At 48.3% G+C, this 17,940-nt stretch overlaps 7 protein-coding genes across 7 annotated transcripts; 4 read left to right on the plus strand and 3 right to left on the minus strand.

Annotated features, from left to right (window-relative positions):
* Positions 1-1,529: 1,529 nt before the first annotated feature.
* On the minus strand, positions 1,530-3,169 carry EI90DRAFT_3043640 (pyridoxal phosphate-dependent transferase). The gene is made up of 4 exons (XM_039059268.1): positions 2,903-3,169; positions 2,409-2,852; positions 2,115-2,352; positions 1,530-2,045 (listed from the first exon to the last, which is right to left on the minus strand). Exons 1-4 carry the CDS (start codon positions 3,138-3,140, stop codon positions 1,934-1,936), a joined length of 1,032 nt encoding a protein of 343 aa, XP_038920101.1. The 5' UTR covers positions 3,141-3,169; the 3' UTR covers positions 1,530-1,933.
* On the plus strand, positions 3,109-3,628 carry EI90DRAFT_3043642 (uncharacterized protein). The gene has a single exon (XM_039059269.1). It carries the CDS (start codon positions 3,209-3,211, stop codon positions 3,461-3,463), a length of 255 nt encoding a protein of 84 aa, XP_038920102.1. The 5' UTR covers positions 3,109-3,208; the 3' UTR covers positions 3,464-3,628.
* Positions 3,612-4,764, plus strand: EI90DRAFT_3043643 (uncharacterized protein). The gene is made up of 6 exons (XM_039059270.1): positions 3,612-3,749; positions 3,805-3,835; positions 3,891-3,960; positions 4,022-4,137; positions 4,192-4,375; positions 4,432-4,764. Exons 1-6 carry the CDS (start codon positions 3,694-3,696, stop codon positions 4,590-4,592), a joined length of 618 nt encoding a protein of 205 aa, XP_038920103.1. The 5' UTR covers positions 3,612-3,693; the 3' UTR covers positions 4,593-4,764.
* On the minus strand, positions 4,546-5,794 carry EI90DRAFT_2674042 (39S mitochondrial ribosomal protein L46-domain-containing protein). Its single transcript, XM_039053446.1, has 4 exons — positions 5,593-5,794; positions 4,986-5,539; positions 4,816-4,914; positions 4,546-4,762 (listed from the first exon to the last, which is right to left on the minus strand). Exons 1-4 carry the CDS (start codon positions 5,639-5,641, stop codon positions 4,610-4,612), a joined length of 855 nt encoding a protein of 284 aa, XP_038920104.1. The 5' UTR covers positions 5,642-5,794; the 3' UTR covers positions 4,546-4,609.
* Positions 5,712-7,611, plus strand: EI90DRAFT_3144571 (armadillo-type protein; the record flags this gene model as incomplete). The annotated part of the gene is made up of 11 exons (XM_039065161.1): positions 5,712-5,789; positions 5,849-6,050; positions 6,110-6,185; positions 6,239-6,304; positions 6,364-6,537; positions 6,588-6,695; positions 6,749-6,836; positions 6,900-7,063; positions 7,128-7,253; positions 7,324-7,425; positions 7,488-7,611. 11 exons carry the CDS (start codon positions 5,712-5,714, stop codon positions 7,609-7,611), a joined length of 1,308 nt encoding a protein of 435 aa, XP_038920105.1.
* A 106-nt stretch (positions 7,612-7,717) lies between these two features.
* Positions 7,718-10,147, plus strand: EI90DRAFT_2674144 (uncharacterized protein). The gene is made up of 4 exons (XM_039053447.1): positions 7,718-8,080; positions 8,151-8,384; positions 8,440-9,366; positions 9,420-10,147. Exons 1-4 carry the CDS (start codon positions 7,877-7,879, stop codon positions 9,975-9,977), a joined length of 1,923 nt encoding a protein of 640 aa, XP_038920106.1. The 5' UTR covers positions 7,718-7,876; the 3' UTR covers positions 9,978-10,147.
* A 133-nt stretch (positions 10,148-10,280) lies between these two features.
* Positions 10,281-17,495, minus strand: EI90DRAFT_2909744 (uncharacterized protein; the record flags this gene model as incomplete). The annotated part of the gene is made up of 16 exons (XM_039054376.1): positions 10,281-11,246; positions 11,297-11,411; positions 11,469-12,005; positions 12,059-12,300; positions 12,353-12,648; positions 12,697-12,822; positions 12,876-13,002; positions 13,058-13,210; positions 13,259-13,489; positions 13,545-15,213; positions 15,260-15,534; positions 15,594-15,794; positions 15,841-16,308; positions 16,361-16,586; positions 16,652-17,308; positions 17,392-17,495. The coding sequence occupies 16 exons, from the start codon at positions 17,493-17,495 to the stop codon at positions 10,281-10,283; spliced, it is 6,393 nt and encodes a 2,130-aa protein (XP_038920107.1).
* Positions 17,496-17,940: the final 445 nt, after the last annotated feature.

Genomic DNA, 17,940 nt, shown 5'->3' on the forward strand with positions numbered 1-17,940 from the left:
GTGTGGGTTCGATTCATTCTTGGTGGGGTTTTTTTGCCAGAGTTATTGCACAAGGATGACTTCAATGTATATATAATAGCGATAAGCAATGCTACACTAACTACACTAAACAAACCCTATGCCAAGCATGTTCTACAATACACAAGCATTGTGATGGTAATTAATAATCTTGGTTTTGTCAAGGGGGGTCAGTTATGGAAATCCTAAATATCATGTCCCTTTTTAGGATTAGGGCAGTGTGCAAGACCCCCCCCCCCTCTTCAATTCAATCGGCAGTATCCATCATTTCGGGAGATGCCGGTTCCCAAATTTAGGAATTTGGTCTGGAGCAAGAATTGAAATCCCAATTCATCCAAAATACTCCAAAACTTCTTAAATTCTCATATGGGCCCAGCAAGCACTCCATCTCAAATGAACACATGTGGAAATGTCCCACTAAAGTGTATTGAAATTATGAACTAGTCACATATAAGCACTCAGTTTAAAGTACATGAACTACAATGTAATTGATAATTACCTAACCAATCAGACCTTCGCCACCAGCCAACCCTTTTCTGCTGTCCAGCTTCTTGCCTTCAACCGCCCTTCACTGCTGACTGACCTTTTTCTGCTGACCAACCCTTCGCTCTGACCCACCCTTGTAAATGCGGCATTCCAAATATGGCAACCTGCTTCAGCGGTTCACTCACAGTCCAGATGTAATATAGAAAGAAATATAACTAAAATACACACAGCACTCCAGTGCCCATATTTATACTCCTCAATAACATTCCAGGCTCTTCTATGCCCAGCACTAGAATATTCCCAGTTTAGTCTAATCATGTGACTCGTATTCCAACATTCCTTCTCATAACATACACTCTTCACTTAACAATCGATTTCTCACTGTACATAACTTAATCTAAAATGTCGTCTGAAAATAGGTTTTGCCCTCTCTCATGAACCCCCCCCCGTACCCTGTGTTCGGCATTTCCCGAAATGACACCCCTTTGGGTTTTGTAATTGGGTTGGGTTGGGGAATGACAGGGAGGGGACAACGTACATAATAACATCACATGTAGGCAATGGACTTGTGCGGCCCTGATCACGTGTATATTTCCTTTTGCGCTCATCTCAGGGGGGTTTTGTAGGTTTTCTATTTTTGAACTATTTTTGCTTTCGGCACATGATCTTTGCGGGACGGACTGGGGGAATGTTTTAGGGTTAGCCTTCGATTGTAACTCTGCTCTCTGCATGGGTGGGCAATCGGCCATGGTGCATGGTCAGGAACTTCCTCTCCAGCTCGATCTATGAATTATGTCATTGCCCATGCTTGTAGACATCCTAGATGCCCCCTCGTGGGCATGAACGTGGTCACTTTTCGGATCCGAGAACAAGGTAACATCTGCGAGGCTGACATAAAAGTTGTAGCGGGAGCGACAAGTTATCGTCCCATCTAACAAGGCTCGAGTGATATTAGCTTTCGGGGTTCGGTCAACCTCGCGCACATGCATGGCACACACTTTAATCAAAGCTGGAGGCTTATGTTTTGGAGATCGTTGCATGACTCTCAATAGTGTTGGATGTCGACGTCGTCGTTCAAAATGAAACATCGAAGACCCAGCACTAGGCCAATGCATGTTACATATGATTTTGATAACACAAGCAGCAAGACAGACCGATAGAATCTTGCTGGTTGTTTTTTTATAGGTCCGCCTTCAGTCACTTTATTCGCTGTGAATGATGGCGATTGATTCTACCTCGCGTGCTACGGAGGTTGACTTCTTCAAGCATAGTGTTACATGTTTCGCAGCTTACTTAGATCACGTATTTCGTCTTCTGGCAACGATTTCGAGGGTGTTCAAGAGTGCCGTCACAGCTTCATCTGTGATCTGGTGATGGATGACTATGCGTCCTCCGCACTCTAACTTGATGCCCTGCCTGCCTGCCTCTTCTACCAGCCAGGAGTCCAAAATGCCGGCCGCCCCCAAGTCAAGGAGGAGCATGGAGGTGTCGACAGGAAGTACTGTCCGTATTCCAAGCCCCCGTGCAAATGCCTGTCGTGAACATGTAATGCAAAATAGCAAGAAAGGAACGGAGCCACACTGACTTCAATCTTTTTCGCCTTCTTGTGACTTTCCAGTAGACCAGTAGGAAACACGTCTTCGTATGCGGCACGGGCAGCCGCAACAATCAACCCAACCTGCCGCATGCCCCCTCCGATGGACTTGCGAACCCACCGTGCATAGCGAATCAGTTCTTCATTTCCGACGAGTATGGAACCGATTGGCGCGCCTAGACCTTTCGAGAAGCAAACAGAAACTGTATCAAAACATCTCCCGTATTCCTCGAGTGTTCCCGCTCCGGCAGCGACTGAGACCGCATGCTACTTAAGATGTCATGGTAAGCCTCAACCGTGTTTGGCTCACCAGCATTCCATAGTCTCGCCCCATCCAGGTGCAATTTTACCCCATGTTGCCGAGCGAACGAGGATATTTTTTGAATTTCCATTAATGGCAGTATGGAGCCTCCAAGAGGGTTCTCTAAGCTGATGACTTTAGTAGGGGAAGTGTGTATGTCGTCTGAAAGTGTAATGGAGTCCTTAATGTCCTCTAGGGTAGCATAGATCCCATTCTTGGGCACTACAAGCTGGAGCATTGCTTGACTAAGGCTCGATGCTCCCCCCGCTTCTGCAACTGCAATGTGGGCTCTGTAGTCGCAGAGTACGGAGTGTGGGGGCCTCATTAGAAGCGAACGAAGGGCGAGCTGGTTTCCCATCGTCCCAGAAGACACGAACAATCCAGCTTCATGCCCTAGTAGCATCGCAATTTGTTGCTCGAAGGATGATGTAGTCGTGTCCTCTTGATACACATCTGAAGAATCTGTCTAGCCAATTTTGGAAAAAAGGGATGTAGCTACCTACCGTCTCCCACACTAGATGATACCATTGCTCGTAACATAGAAGGTGTAGGTGTTGTTACCGTGTCGCTGCGGAAATCGCACGCAGAGGGACTTGGGACGCACGATGCTGAGATGTTTGCTGGTGCCATTTGTCTGAGATACTGAATTTGGGCTGAGTTCCGTGGGAACACAGAGAGTGCTGTATGTCTTCGAGCAAGCGTTAAGAGCACTCTTGCACAAAAGTTTAGAGTACTATGCATGGCTGCATACAGGATTTTAGTTAATTTGTTCCCACGTCATTCTATTCATCGCGGGAACTCATTCTGCTATGAGTGGACTTAAGTTGGCCCATCTCGCGCTTTTTGGTGTTGGCGTGGCAGCAGGTGCTGCTGTCACTTCTGCAATCGCCAGAAAGCCGCATGCTCCCAACGTTCCTTCCAAGGATGTGGCATCGCCTCCACCCCCAGCAATCAAGAGTGAAAATCTGAAGTTCGGGGTCCCCGGTTTGTGCTTGCAGCATTTGAGGCCCTCGCGTGACTCTCATTCCCTCGTTATTTTCGGTACGGATAGGGCCAATATTTGATTTAATTGAGCGAAAGGTGTATGTTGCTGGGTACGACCGAAGATTGAGGCATCCTGCTTGGGTAAGTTGCTCATTACGGCGTTTTTGGGGTATGCAGCAGTTCTAATTAGGCGAAGACTGCTGAGCGACTGACAGCTGCATCGCTTGGGCGAGGCAAATCATACTCAGATGAGGCAGGGAGAGGGGATCGTGGACGTTCAACGTTCAAAGAGGATGAATCTATACCTGCCATGTTCCGCGCTCGCCTAGCAGATTATTTTAGAAGCGGTTATGATCGTGGTCACATGTGGGTTGTACTTGGAGTTTTTCCCTTGGTATAAGCAGGTTGAGCGGGTTCAAAGGGTGCCAGCTGCGGACGCGAAGTCTTCTCAGGTATGCTCCCAGGCAGCAATCTAGTTTCTTGTCACATACGTGTCATCCCTTGCAGTCGGCGATGGACGAAACGTTCCTATTGACTAACATTGCCCCTCAAGTCGGTGATGGATTCAATCGTCATTGTAAGGACTTCCATGACTTCCCAGCCAACGATTGATCCGATAGATATGTTCCTATCTAAAGATTGGGCATACTTGGAAGACTGGTGTCGTAGACTCACTAGTTCATTCTCAGAAGTATACGTCTTCACCATTCCACTTTACCTTCCCAAAAAACATCCCGACGGGAAATGGAAGATTGTAAGTCATCTTTTTGACGACGTGCCCCTTTCCGTATCTGATAGCTCCGACCAGACTCACGAAATGATAGGGGAAATGGCTAACGTTGGCGTTCCAACACACTTCAGTAAGGTGGTCCTCGCGGCAAAACCATCGTCGCCTTCCACTCCACACATCGCGGAGTTGTGTCTAGGCGCATTTGTGCTACCAAACACAGAAATTCCTGATGAAGCACCTTTGGAGTCGTTCATGATACCAGGTGGGCCTCATTCTGAAGTTTTAGGCAGTGTCGAAATTGTGATCCCCTCTTCTCAGTCGACGCTGTGGAAAGAGCATCAGGATTGGTGCTTCTCCCAGATTCTGTGAAATCCAGTGCAAAAAACATTTGCAGGACAACGTCATGCCAATTAATAATTCGACGGTTTGACGATGCCAAGAGGCACGTAAAAGCAATCTCTGCCCCAAATGTTTCATAATATCTATTGGCAGTACGTTATACTCTCGGCAGTAATGAATCAATATGCGTCCAGTAAGCCGGGTTAACATGGTCCTGAACCTCCTCCTTCGCGAGCCATGCGAAATCCTCAAATGAATTGGAATGAATCTCAGGTTTTCCACCAAGGATTCGTGCTTTGAAGAAAAAAGTCTGGAGATTGTTTTTTTTTAACGTGAAAGATTTGGTCTCATCTGCAGACGTACCTTTCTGGCGTCTGTATCAAGGACATCTATTGGCTGGCGCCCAATCATCCAAATATTCATATTAGGACCTAGCGAGGCGGTTAGAGCCTCCTGTACAGACTAACAGAATAAAAAAAAGTGAATTAAATGCGTGAATCCCTTTGACATGGATCCCAAATTCATATGCATACGGTGTGAAGGGGTTGAGTAGTGCCAGCTTCCCATGTTGGGAACTCCCAGGTACCAGAAGCCTTTGAAGATTTAACTAATAGGTAGAGCGTTCGTTCCCCCTGTCTATTGAGATCTCTGACGTTGTTCGTTTTATCCGCGTCTGTTTCACGAGGTTGTAAACGAAGTGCCTCCTCGTCAGAGGGGATATCGTCGAGTTTGGTGGAAATGCCGAAGCCATCGCCAAAGGTAACTTGTTCACGAGCCCTTTCCTCAGCATTGAACCTCCTTTCCAGGAGAGACCCTTTTTTAAAGTAGAAATCGGCAGGGAAAGGCTGAGATAAGGCACGGTGTAGACGAGCTTGATATGCGTAATATTCGGACTCAAATTTTTTTGGAGAAGCAGTAAGCAATGGTGCGCGGGCGAGGACTATAGTGGCTTGAAGCGTGAATGGCAGGGATCCATTGGATGCACTAGGTAATGGCTCATTGGGCGGCGAGGCGGAAACTGAATACCGCCTGAATAGTGAGTAAGTATAGTGTGACGCGACAGGCGCTTCTCCGCGCCCCTGTAAGACTAGAAGAATTTAGTACAAGTATTGCAAAGAGATGAAGTCGGAAACGACTTACTCGCCTGGAGGATTGCCTTCGGGCGGCACATATATGGGGAACTTGGCATCACGCGGAAATTCCCACGCTTGAGGGGTTTGACCCTCTAGTCAGCGATCATTGACGGAACTCTCACCGCTATGCCACTGGCCGATGTTTCAAATACTTTTCTTGAAGAAAGCGCGGCGAAAGTTCGCTCCAAGCCTGTTCCCTGGGAGGCGAGTACTGTCTCCTCTTACTGGGAGCTCCCCCTGAACTGGGATATCCGCCCGCAAAGGCTTATCAGCGGGCGGGTTTGATCACCGTAGAGGACCTAGGTCTTATAAAGAGAGTGGATCGGCAACCGCGCGCTAGAATTGAATCTGTGTTAATGTCTGATGGACAAACGTATGCCAATCTTTATCTCATGCTCCTCAAGAAGCTGGTTCGCGTCGACCCATTGCAATACTTGCTTGTTATGGCCTCTGATGCCCTTACCGGCAAGTAAATCTTTCGAGGCTGGAGCTATCGGTTTTTCACCTTTGGGTTGCATGCTTAGACCATCCTGAGAGGCTAGCTCTATTTCAAGGAAGTTCTAAATCCGACCCTGATTTACCTTACGGCCCACTTTCCAGGTAACGGAGCTGAGACATCTGTGTGTAGTACGAGTGCATCTGACGCTCACAAGGACACTAGAGACTCAGGATGAGTTCGCTCGATTGAAGGCCTTGCAGATCGTGACGGCCCTCCTAAGGTGAGTTCGGGTTAATGAAGGGATATTTGGGTGGGGGGTATGGGACTTAGGATCTGCAGTTCGGAGCCATCTTCTTTGCAAAGCCAGCATATCCGGTCATTTCTGTCTACGATCACCGTGTCTTTGCAAGGCTCTCAAAACGCGCGGGATGTGGGCGTGCAGTGTTTGGGATCCCTCTTGCCTCGAGCAGAGGTTCGGAAAGCCGTGTGGAAGATAGACGAACTCATTCAGGGGTGAGTCTTGGCTAATTTGACCTTTCTCCGAAGCTAAATCGTAAGCCAAGGTTGATCCAAGCTGCAAATTCGAACGTATCTCCGCAGCTAACGTATCAGGCCGTGTATTGTCTTTGGCTGCTTTCGTTTGATACATCCATTGCTCAAGCCATCAATAAGTGATGGTTATTTCTGTGGAAGCACATCTGTTGAATGCTGACGGTGTTGATAGGAAGTATGACATAATACCTGCGTTCATCAAGATTGCCAAGATTGCTGTGAAAGAGAAGGTCATACGTGTTATTATTGCCACATTCAGGGCAAGTCGCTCTCTCTGATTTCCCGGAGGTGTCACTTATTAGGTGGCCTGTTACACATGCTAGAACATGGTCACGAAAGCTCCAGCCGAGAATCTGCCTGCAATGCTGGTTGCAGAGTCATTGCCGCTGGTGAAGAACTTGTCGACAAGAAAGTACTCAGACGAAGAAGTTATTGATGACCTCGATTTCCTACGGGATGAACTTGCGAGAAATTTTGAAAGTTTATCGTGAATATATTGGCCTTTACCTGCATGAACTTGGCATCCTTGACTGAGGTGATGTCTACTGCAGCACCTACGATGAATATGCTTCAGAGCTTGAGTCTGGCCGTCTGTCGTGGTCTCCTGTTCACGAATCGGAGACGTTCTGGAAGGAGAACTCAAGTAAACTCAACGATAACGACTACGAGAAATTGAAGTAAGTGCGAGCGCCCTCATTTTCTAGCGTTCTTCTGACCTCCCGTCTTGCTCCCTCCTTGCGCTGCTAGGATTCTGCTTAGGATAATACGGACGGCTGAAGATTCAGTCGTGCTTGCCGTGGCTATCCATGATATTGGACAGTATATCAAGTATTCCGGGAAGGGAAGGAGGTTTGCATTTTTTTCCCTTCAATATCATGCGCACTCGACTCATTTGAAAACAATCTACCTAGAGCAGTGAACGATTTGGGCGGGAAGACACGGATAATGGAGTTGATGTCGCATGCTGACCCTGATGTTCAGTTCCAATCGCTGGTTACTGTCCAACGTCTCGTGTCTCATTCGTGGATGAGCTAGATGCGTTTTTTCATGATGCAGCTGAACGGAGTTCACTGTAATTTTCCCCATTACTTAATTCTCAATTTGTCTTCTTGGAACGATGGCATTCCAGGTCACTACATACTTGATTACATAAGCACCGATTCGGGAGCCTTAGTTCAACACCAAAAACGAACGGGAAAGAGAGGAGAAGAAAGAGGACATCCATCAACGACAAGTTTACGATTCGCAACGCTTAATTTGTTTGTCTCTGTCCTAACTCAGTTCGCTTGACGACTACGACATGTCCAGTCCAACCACTACACCTGATATTTCAGGGCTTTCTATCCACGACCATCGCGCCAGCGACGGGTACGATCATCCGTTTTACTCCACCGTCCCATCTCCCTATTCGATCGCGACGGGGGCTCAACCGCCCCTTGATGTGCCATTTAACAATACTCTTGCTACCATGGGCAACAAGTACGCTCGCACCGGGCTCCCCAGTGTACGTTATTTGCTGGCTAGCCGAAGGTTTGCTGTCGGCTTGAGGTCTGATTTCATTCATTGTTCTTCAGCATTGGCTCGATCAACAAGCTACGAACAACACGCTGGATACCCGTTCAATCTCCCCGCCAACGGACATCTCGTCGACGGGAAGTCCGCCTCCCCCCCAGCTTGTCAATGCACCAAATATGGCACCTAGCGCTCAGCTTCCAGCCAATTCTATGGAAGATGAGATAATCCCTACTGCAATTGTAATAAAAAATATCCCATTCTCCGTCAAGAAGGAAACCCTGCTTGAAATTATTGTAAGTTCCGAGCTGATGGGTGCAGGTACTGTACCTGATTATCGACTTCCCCAAGGCATCTCTGTCAATCCCCACACCCTATGCTTTCAACTACCATTTGGATACGTCTGGCGCCTTTCGGGGCCTTGCATTCGCGAATTTTCGGCTTGCAGCTGACGCTGACGCTGTTGTTGCTGCCCTCAACGGTTTCGAGGTCCAAGGTCGCAAGCTCCGAGTGGAATACAAGAAAGTGCTTCAAGCCGGAGAAAAGGAACGAATTGAGCGAGAGAAGGCTCTCCGCCGCATGCGTAGCATGCAGTTAGAAAAAGAGAAAGAACGACTGGCTGTCAGTGTCAACGCCAATTCTGACTTCGAAGATTATGGTGTCATACAGCAAGCACAATCTTTTCCGATAGTACAGGGCCCCATTGGCAGTGGTATTGGATTGGGTTATCCTGGTAATGACAACGGCGGGTCTACATCACCTCGCAGTTTCAATTCTGGACCATTGAATAATTTCCCGTATTCCTCGTCGGTACAAACTCAGCTTCCCAGCGTCGTGCCCCTCCCGTCACACTATCTGCCTGTGCAGCGGCCGCCTCAACAGATCCAAACTCCGCAGCTGCGAATTTCTACTCCACCCTCGGGGACTCAGAACAGCAGCAATTCACTTGACGGCATGCTGCAGGAACAGTATGCCCGATCATTTTCTCCTCCATCTCACGCCTCTGCCTCTCCACCCATCCAACCGTCCAGCAATCTCCAGCCTAAGAACAGCGCGGAGCTTGATTTGAATGACCCTTCTACCCTGGAGATATATTCGCGAATTTTAGTTTTCAAAGAGGACCGAATGAGGGACGAGTTGGCCTTCTCGCGTTCTCTCACGCCTAAACAACGTCGCGTAGTTCATCTCGTCGCGCAGAAGTTGGGAGTGTATCACTATTCAGTTGGGGAGGGAGACGAACGTTATGCAGTGGTCACTCGCATTGAGAGAGAAAATCGCGTAAGTGATTCCGCTCTTAAATCGGAGCATTCACCCAATTTCCGTGACATTAGCAATCTTCCCAACGACAGGGTGATGTGCATACATTATCGAGGGCCCAGTCGACCTACTTGAATCCATCAGCGATAGCATCTCCTACCAGGACTGCTTCAGCGGCTCTCAGGGTGAAGAAGTCAATGCCTGATCTGGCATCCCTCCATACTCCTCCTCCACGACTCAACTCTCGGTCGTCGAACGGTAATATCAGAGAGGGATACTCAGCCACTATCTCCAGTCCTGGTCGTAGGGCTAATAACGCGTCGTTTCGTGATTTGTTCGGCACTGGTGGGAGTAATACCACTAATGGAGGCACATCTATCCCCCCTGTACCTACACTTCCTCCATTGCCTAGTCACCTCGTCGACTCTTCCTCGTCAACATCATCTGGCGTAGTACGCCAACCCAGAGGTCCTGCGGGGAACCCCGGATTTGGGTTGAGACGAACTAGTGACTTGGTTAGGACTGGAAACAACGGGAATACCAATGCCATCAACGCCAGTGGTGCTAATACCTCGGATCATTTATCTCCTGGTGGTTTGGATGCGAGAAGCCATGAGCCGCTTGAACTGTAGATCTATTTCTTCAGTATGCCTCGAACATCTCGTTCCAAACTCGCGATTGCCCATTTTTCTGTAAAATTCGTCATGCAAGGGTGTTTGACGGCGATGATCCTCTCCTTCGTGCCTTTTTAAACATTTGGCTTGTTATGCGTTGTTTGTGTCGCAGGCATGAAATCCAAGTCAATGAACTGTGATGGCGAAAGTGCGATTAACAGCTGAATTCGGGCTGATGCTATGTTATACATTGATGGCAAGCAAACCCAAGATGCATGACATTTATGCGACATAAGAATATACAATACCAGAAATTACAGGCTACGAGAGATAGAGCGAGATACCTGAACAATAATAGATGATCAGTAGACGGGTTAACGTGAATTTTACGAATGCACTGACACTTTCTAATAGCGTCGATATCTCTGGAACGGCACGAACAAAACCACGGCTCCAGAACTCGTATTTTGGGTTACGAAGTAATTCGATGAAGGTCACCAATGCACCCCATGGGTGGGGGCGGTGCACAATAAAACGTTCCAGAAGAACTTTGGTCACGACCTCGTGGAAATTCTCGGTCTTGACCTCAGCAAAAAGATGAAGTGCTAAGTTGGCGAACCAATGGGTGTGGGCACTGGGAAAGCGAAGATGCATGACTATCGCGCTCATTAGGTGGTGTTGACCTTCAACGTCCAGGTCTGATGCCAGTTGAGCGAATAACAATGCCCCTGGGTCAGATGAATTAAAGGCCATGGAGCCGGTCCTGGCCTTTGCTTGGGCGATTGTTTTGGCTCCGATGTACAATACGAGAGCATTCATAAGGGGCGAGCTGTAGCGTTCAGATAGTGAATCGGAAACAGCACCCGGGATTATTAGCTGATCTTTCAGCATGGTCGCAATCGCGGTGTTACCACGCCCCGTTAAATAACGATCGAGGGAGGCCCGGAATTCGCTGTCGCCAAGCGGCGCAGTGTAATCAGAGAGAATGGAGGGTACGGAGCCCATATCAGCTTGGACGTCAACTAAATGGGGGTCAGGAAGAATGAGTTTTGGAGGATATGCACTCAGAATCACGTTTCGGAGTTGGATAGATCGGGGTGGAATGACATCGCAAATTGAGAAGTAGTATTCCGCAAGGAAGTCAGGAAAGTCGTGGAGGAGGACGAGAAGCAGACGCTGAGCACCGCGGAACAAATTACGGGATGCGTTTTGAAGCTCAAGCTTCCGTATGAAGGGTGCTAGGAACTTGAAGAGGGACAACAAGAGTCGATGAAAGGCGGACCAACCCTGGGAACAACACAATTAGAGGTAGTTTTTCCTGGGACAGTTGAACGTACTGCTCTATTTTCGGACATCAGCAACTTAGGCATGAAACGGCGATGGGAAATAAGGGATATCCATGAAAAGGCAAACCCAGGGAAATAGGTTGGTTGGAGAGTATTGAACGTGTCACTAGTGAATGGATACGTTAAAAATATTGGGAGGGAAACACAAACCAGTCTGCCTTACCAAAGAGCGATGAGTAGCTGGAAGTATGCCCCTTGGATTGTCGACTCGATGGCATGTAGATCATTGAAAAGGCTGGAGAACAGACGGAAGAAGGGTTTCTGGGGGAACTCGGCGGTCGACTCTTCGTGGAAATGGGCTAGGACCACGACCGCGATGGATAGGATTTTGGTGAGGTAATGAACTTTGGTCTGGACGGTATCGCCATTGTATTTGATCATGAGCACGATTAACCGAGAAAGTGCGTCAACTGGCTGGTACGCATTGAAGATTTCACCATGTGAGGCGAGCTCTTGGTAGAGCGTGACACTTGCTTCGACACAAACGCGATAAAAGAAAGAAGAAATCTCCTCCCCTTTGAGAATGCCTTGGGCAGTCAGCTGGGTCACCCAAGAAACGAATGACTTCTCCAGATTTGGAGATCGTTGGTAGAGCCGGACCCAATCTGCATAGTATCGCGCAAGTCTGTCATACATGATGACGTCGGGGCCATCAGAGTCATTACGAGTCGCACGAAGATCTTCCAACAATTGAGTGGATCTGATACGGAATACGTTAACTTGTCTCATCACAAAAGTACAAGTTTAGCCCACATTTCTGTACCCTTCCGAAGCTGGGCGGCATGAGAAAGGGCCTCCAGCGACAGACGAAATGAGCTGGGATGAGCGTAAGCCCCATTGCCGAGTACTGCATCGCGAATAAGGTTTGAGGTGAAATTGATTGTGCTAATCTTCATGTCTCTAGTGATCAACTTTGCCAACTGGGAATCTTGGTCGGAGATAGGAACGAGTTTGTTTTTCAGGAGAAGGGCAGTGACTGGAATGTTGAACTTGCGCTACAAAAGCCATTCTATCTCCCTACTCCTGAAACAACTTACGATAACATACCTCGTCTTCGGCAAAAAGCAGCCAGTCAATCGCCTCCTTGTTAACTTGAGGAGAGGCATCACACAGTCTGTCGAGCAGTATGGCGAAGACATCTCGACCCAATTGCGTCGGTGTCTTGTACAGCATCTGGACGACTTTCTGGGAAAATGCTAGAGCAGTTTCGTCCCTCTCACTAGTTTGATTGAGCAAAACGAGTATTTGGCGGAGAAGGATGCTAATATCATTGTTGGATGGAAGGGTTGCCACTGTCTGTGATGGCGGGAACTGATCCAATAGGCGCTCGATGTCATTGATGGCTTGCTGCATGAGGAAAATCAGAACAATCGAAGAATGTGCGGGACTACTTACAGTGAAGCGTTCTATAGCTTGGTGGGTCCCAAGAGGATTGGGCGGACGGACGGTCGACATCGGGGATGAGTAGACCGTCCCCGATTGTTCCGAGCGATGAATACCAGAGCGGGCGTTGAGTGCTGGAATTGCGAGCGTAAGAACCTAATCTTTCTACTCGCCTTGATGCACTTACCAAAGTCATCATAAACTCGTAGTTGTGCCAAAGGAATGCCTCTCGACCGGGGTCGCAGAGGTTCGGGTAGTGTTGATGCGACATCATGGGGTACCGTGGCGTCCCAGAAAGGCTGCCCAGGCCGCTGCTATGAGAAATGGTCAGAGGTCATCCCCATCGAGACAAACAGGAAACTGCCGCACTTCGCGATGCAAACGGCGATCATTGTAAGCAGAAGCGAAGGCTTCATCGACATCAGCGATTGCCCTCTCCATCGCCGCTTTCTCAATTACAGAACAAGCCATTTCGATGTTGTCAGAAACAATAAGCCCAATAACCTGCTCGGGAACAACCTGCTGCTCCATAGGTGAGCGTGTCCTCTGTCATAAAGGCAATGAACAAACCTCATTGTACCCTTGCTCCGCCAACAAGTGACGGACATGGGTGGCCATGTTGCTTCGGAGCGGTTCCTTGCAAGTGACGAGTGCTAGGTTCCCCGCCAAGTATGACACCATCAGATGAGCAGCTTTACGCATTTTTTCCTCGTCCGCTTCGCGGGAGAAGTCTTTCGAGACAAGTTCCCTGGTGGAGATGCCAGCAATAGTTACGGAGCGCTCCACTACAGGTAGGATGATCTAGTTATACGATATCAGTCAATGCCCAATGCTTCATGGATTGAAGTATACTCACATCACGAACAGAGCGTTCGACAGCGAGTTGAACACTGCGTTTGAAGCCAGGGCTCATGGCAATTGCTGTTAACTGAGGGTTGACGGTTACATGATTGGGGATATCAGTCATAATTGCTTCAATCTGGGATGCAATAAGGCGCTGGTTCTGAGTGGGACTTGTAGAGCTGATTGGAAGCAACGATCCCGAAGTTTGTATCTGAGTTTCTGATGTGTTCTGTCCACCATAGTTGCCAATCGGCATTGAGTCGATGTCTGGAACGAAATCAGGAAGAGGCGGTCCTTGGTCGTTAGCAGAAGCGCGATCACGCAGAATCGTTGTCGCGTCAATCTTCCCCAGGTCGACGAACAAAGCCTTGCAAAGCACCTCAATCTCGAACTTGAGAGTCAGTCGTAAATCCGCATAATGATAGAGCTCCGTAAGAAGTCCCAGCACACTCATAAGCCAGGGATTAGGAGGAAGGAATATAGTAGATTTTGAACATTGTTCCAGGATTTTGCAAACGAATGGGATGGCTTTGAGAAGTTGGTTATTGTCATATCCCTCTATCAATAGCTCTTTGAAGGCGAGGTTCTTGTATTTGATGGGCCGGTTACGCCCTACAGTGAGGGAGCCAAGCCAAGCGGCCAGATTTTTCAGCGTTGAGCGTTCGTTGCTGGCTTGAGACGGTTTACTCTCTGTGTTCAACAGCAGAGATGCCTTGAAATAGGTCTCGTTTAGGACATGATTGTCCAGTTTTCGATCATTAATGCCCTCTAAGAAACGGAGATAAATGTCATGGTTATTCGGCTCGGTGCCTGCACGACGATCCACCAAATAGTTTGCAAACCAGCGCGAGTAACCGGTGATGAAACGCTCTTTCATCTCAGCAAGCTTAATGTCGAAATTGTTTGCGGCAAGGTTGTTAACGATGAAGAGGATCTTCTCCGATTCTTCCGCCTTTGGTTCGACAAGGGGGTCTTCTGACATATCGTCTGCTTGAATAGCTGTGAACGCAAGAGGGGTAGGCTCCATTTCGGGGAGATGAATGTCATTTTCGCCTATAATATTGCTCCCTTCCCCAGACCCAGTTCCAGCGATAGTAAGAGCATGACGTATTCTTTCAGCTATCGCCGGACGAGCCAATTGAAAGTGAGGTATCCGGAGAAGTGTATTGCAAAGAGGGGGCCATTCAGGTAATCTGGACTCGAAGCGAATAAGGGCTTCGATGCCAAACGTGAAGAGATTGGAGTCGGGCGGGCTTCGGACTGCATCAAGAACATATCTCAATGCGATGCCGAGAGGGATGAAATCAATGAGACGGAATTGAATAATCGACCCGAAGAGATACCCAGTCATTGCGAGCTCCCGGGCTGGATAAGACGATTGGAAGAATTTGTACTCGTCAAATAGCGAGTGAAGCGTACAGGCAAAAATCTCCTTTTCCCTTGAATTGGTGGAGTTTTTTGACTCACGCAGCATGTCAATGACCTGATCGATGGAGATGTCACCATCATACATTCTCCGATAGATCGTCTCAACTTCGGTTTCAATCTCCGGAGAAAAGGTGACAACGGTGAGCCCAGGCTCTCCATCAGAACCTGGGGTCAAGTTCATAAGTCTAGGATGAAGCTGATAGCTGAGGTTACGGATTTCGGTAAAGTATTTCGCATCGGTCGGAGACATGTTGCTGTGAAGAGATGAATCGTAAGAACTTTGATATGCGTTTGGTAGACGTAACCAACCTGCTACGAAGCATACGAATGAATATAGTAATAGTCTGGGGGTTGAGGGGCATGGTTTGGTGTTTGACTGCAGGGTCCTGCCGCGCAAGTTCGCTGTTGATTTTGACGTCCAAAAATTCCAGCACTGCGTGGATGAATGCTTCACCATGTGTGGCAGCATGATCAGACAGCCACTTGTCAAGATTGAGATACTCCCGTCGAGATGCAAGGGCGGCAACATCCAGAGCAAAGGCGAAAGGGCGGACGTCCAATAGAGAATCGAGGATCTAACAATAAGTAGAATAATTGGCATCCGGACCCAATCATGTTTCTATAAACATCACACCTTCAAATCCTGCGCCACATCTAGTATCCGAGTGATGTTCACCGGGCTTTCTGCATAGAAATCTCTGAATGCCGAAGTCAAATACGCGGGGTCAATTTGCCAGATGCGCATGAAGACAAGCTGATGATTTGGGTGCCCAGCCAAAAACATGTTAAGCAGCTTGGTAGAATACTCTTGCTGCGTTGGGCCCCAGGGTTTCTGCTTGTGATCCATTAATCAGAGTACAATCCTATGTGAAGGGACATACCGCAACTTGTAGGAGGCCCATGTGAACCAGCTCCGCACTGATCTTAACTGCTTTGTCAAGCATTTCTCTAACGCATTGAGCCACTTCCGGGGCATCGGAATCTCCGAGTCTCACTAAAGTTTCAATAAGATCCAAGGAGTTCCAGGTATGGCCTTGCACATTCGCAGCAAGAGCTTTGATGGTGGGACTTGCTCCAGCAACATCGTCGACAGTGACAATGCGCCTTCCAGGTAAACTGACTAAATTGAATGTATCGTTTGGCAGCGAAAGGAGAGCATCCAGAAGGCGAAGCTGGTACAGAGTGTTCCTCCAATCCTTCCAAAATGCACATATGGAAGGCATGGTACTGTCCCTAGGAGTATTTGGCAAGATTGCAATGAGAAGCTTCAATGTGGCAGTATCGATGCCCGACCGTTCTGGGCGGTCAAAGGCATATAACAGAACGTTACACCAGTCTATGGAGCCCGGCTATTTCAAGTTGTGAACGCTGGCGTTACCGAACAATGCATCTGACACCCACCAAGCTGCAAATTGCCTTTATGAGAGATGCAACATCACACAATGGTGTGCCTTCAGCAGCATAACGGGCCAGTGTCGACAAGATTTCAACTACTTGATTTTCACGAGGGGGGGATGACGCTGACAATCCAAAACGCTGTAGAAGCGCTAAGACAGTATCAGGATCACTTGTCAGTTCTGGACCTAGTTGACAAAGTGTTTGTACAAGTGAGGTACCGGGCGAAAGGCTGGATGAAGCATTAGGTAGAGCAAGAGTGATGAGAACACCTCAGTGAGGGGCGGAACGACGAACCTTAACTTTGGGAAGATGCTTCGTAGGATAGGCCCCATTGTTTCTTGGCCGAATTTCGCCTGCGCCGCTGAAATGAGTTTGACTCGCTGCGCGGCGTCCAATATAGGACTGTCAGGGGGTGGATCACTCAGCAAATGGCTCAACAGCCTGGCAAGTTGCTGAGGAGACAGATCATCCGCGGAGCCCGAACCACTGGACGTAACAGATGATCCCGGGGCAGGCTCAAAACTGGGGCGGGCTACCAGTGCCCGAGCAGCATCTTCGAGGTTGACACGAACCATCAGAGCAGCTTGGGCAGTAAGTTCTCGACGAGGAGTGCTGCTGCTCACGACGGAACTCGCCAGGATGAACCGTTCAAGTGGCTTAAGTCCCATTCGCTCTACGAAACGTGCCAGGTCGAAATGCCGAAAAATATCCCCTTCACCTTTGTCCACTGCATCACGGAAACGGTCCGCAAGGAATGGGTCTCTTGCTAGCCTCTGGGTTTCTTGAACGAGGAGGCGGGATGTGAGTGCGGATGAAGTGTCATATTGCTGTGAGGTACTGCTGGAGGATGACTGGAGTCGAGAGGCAGACGCTGCTATGAGTCGTCGAATGAAATGGAGATATGTCTCCACTCCATGCTGCTCGCAAAGTGATCGTATTTCCGCCTGATTTCTATGAACAGGTAAGGGTGCATGATTTAGGATTAGTTTAATCACATTATTCGATGAAAGAGGATGCGCAAGGTGAAAACCCACCTTTCATATCTATCTTCGCTAAGGGTAGAGAGGAGAAAGACAACCTGAGCTTTGACGATAGTAATTAACCCGTTACTTTCCCTTGAAGAGGAGAAAGACGACATGAATTATCTTCGCAGACCGCTCACTTCCGTTCTCCACTTCCCCAAGTCGATTGTTGCGACCGTCAGCCCTGCGGACTTACTCGTCTATTTGATGAGCGGCGGCGCAGCCTGAAACCCCGTAATAGTCGTAGAACGGCCACTAGTGGGATGCTAAAGTGTATGTAAGAATAAAGTTGTGCTGCAAAGGGTTGGTTTGTGTTCGGAAGCAAAATCAAGGTCCACAAGCGGCTGTCGCCAGTACGCTTCTGGCGCGTACGAATATTTACAAAAAAAATATGGAATGTATCTCTTACTGGATAACAAAGTAGCTATCTAGGAGTTGCATTTATAATAATTCGTTTTTCGATTTTTTCTCGCGCATTGGTTCGAAGCTCTTAAATAATACTGCGAAGTCATAGAGGCTGGAGTCTTGCCTGCATAGTTCAAAGCAAATATTACTAATGCT

Source organism: Cantharellus anzutake, assembly GCF_015039405.1.
Source record: "Cantharellus anzutake strain C23 chromosome Unknown EI90scaffold_9, whole genome shotgun sequence".
NCBI lineage: Eukaryota > Fungi > Basidiomycota > Agaricomycetes > Cantharellales > Hydnaceae > Cantharellus > Cantharellus anzutake.

Coding starts and splice junctions, on each gene's coding strand:
- EI90DRAFT_3043640 (XM_039059268.1), bottom strand. CDS start 3,140: ATGCATAGTACTCTAAACTTTTGTGCAAGAGTGCTCTTAACGCTTGCT. Junction 2,853..2,902: donor ATCATCTAGTGTGGGAGACG/GTAGGTAGCTAC, acceptor CAGATTCTTCAG/ATGTGTATCAAGAGGACACG. Junction 2,046..2,114: donor CCTACTGGTCTACTGGAAAG/TCACAAGAAGGC, acceptor TGCATTACATGT/TCACGACAGGCATTTGCACG.
- EI90DRAFT_3043642 (XM_039059269.1), top strand. CDS start 3,209: ATGAGTGGACTTAAGTTGGCCCATCTCGCGCTTTTTGGTGTTGGCGTG.
- EI90DRAFT_3043643 (XM_039059270.1), top strand. CDS start 3,694: ATGTTCCGCGCTCGCCTAGCAGATTATTTTAGAAGCGGTTATGATCGT. Junction 4,138..4,191: donor CCGACGGGAAATGGAAGATT/GTAAGTCATCTT, acceptor AGCTCCGACCAG/ACTCACGAAATGATAGGGGA. Junction 4,376..4,431: donor GGAGTCGTTCATGATACCAG/GTGGGCCTCATT, acceptor CCCTCTTCTCAG/TCGACGCTGTGGAAAGAGCA.
- EI90DRAFT_2674042 (XM_039053446.1), bottom strand. CDS start 5,641: ATGCCAAGTTCCCCATATATGTGCCGCCCGAAGGCAATCCTCCAGGCG. Junction 4,915..4,985: donor CTACTCAACCCCTTCACACC/GTATGCATATGA, acceptor TTATTCTGTTAG/TCTGTACAGGAGGCTCTAAC. Junction 4,763..4,815: donor TTGATACAGACGCCAGAAAG/GTACGTCTGCAG, acceptor AACAATCTCCAG/ACTTTTTTCTTCAAAGCACG.
- EI90DRAFT_2674144 (XM_039053447.1), top strand. CDS start 7,877: ATGTCCAGTCCAACCACTACACCTGATATTTCAGGGCTTTCTATCCAC. Junction 8,081..8,150: donor CTCGCACCGGGCTCCCCAGT/GTACGTTATTTG, acceptor ATTGTTCTTCAG/CATTGGCTCGATCAACAAGC. Junction 8,385..8,439: donor AAACCCTGCTTGAAATTATT/GTAAGTTCCGAG, acceptor GACTTCCCCAAG/GCATCTCTGTCAATCCCCAC.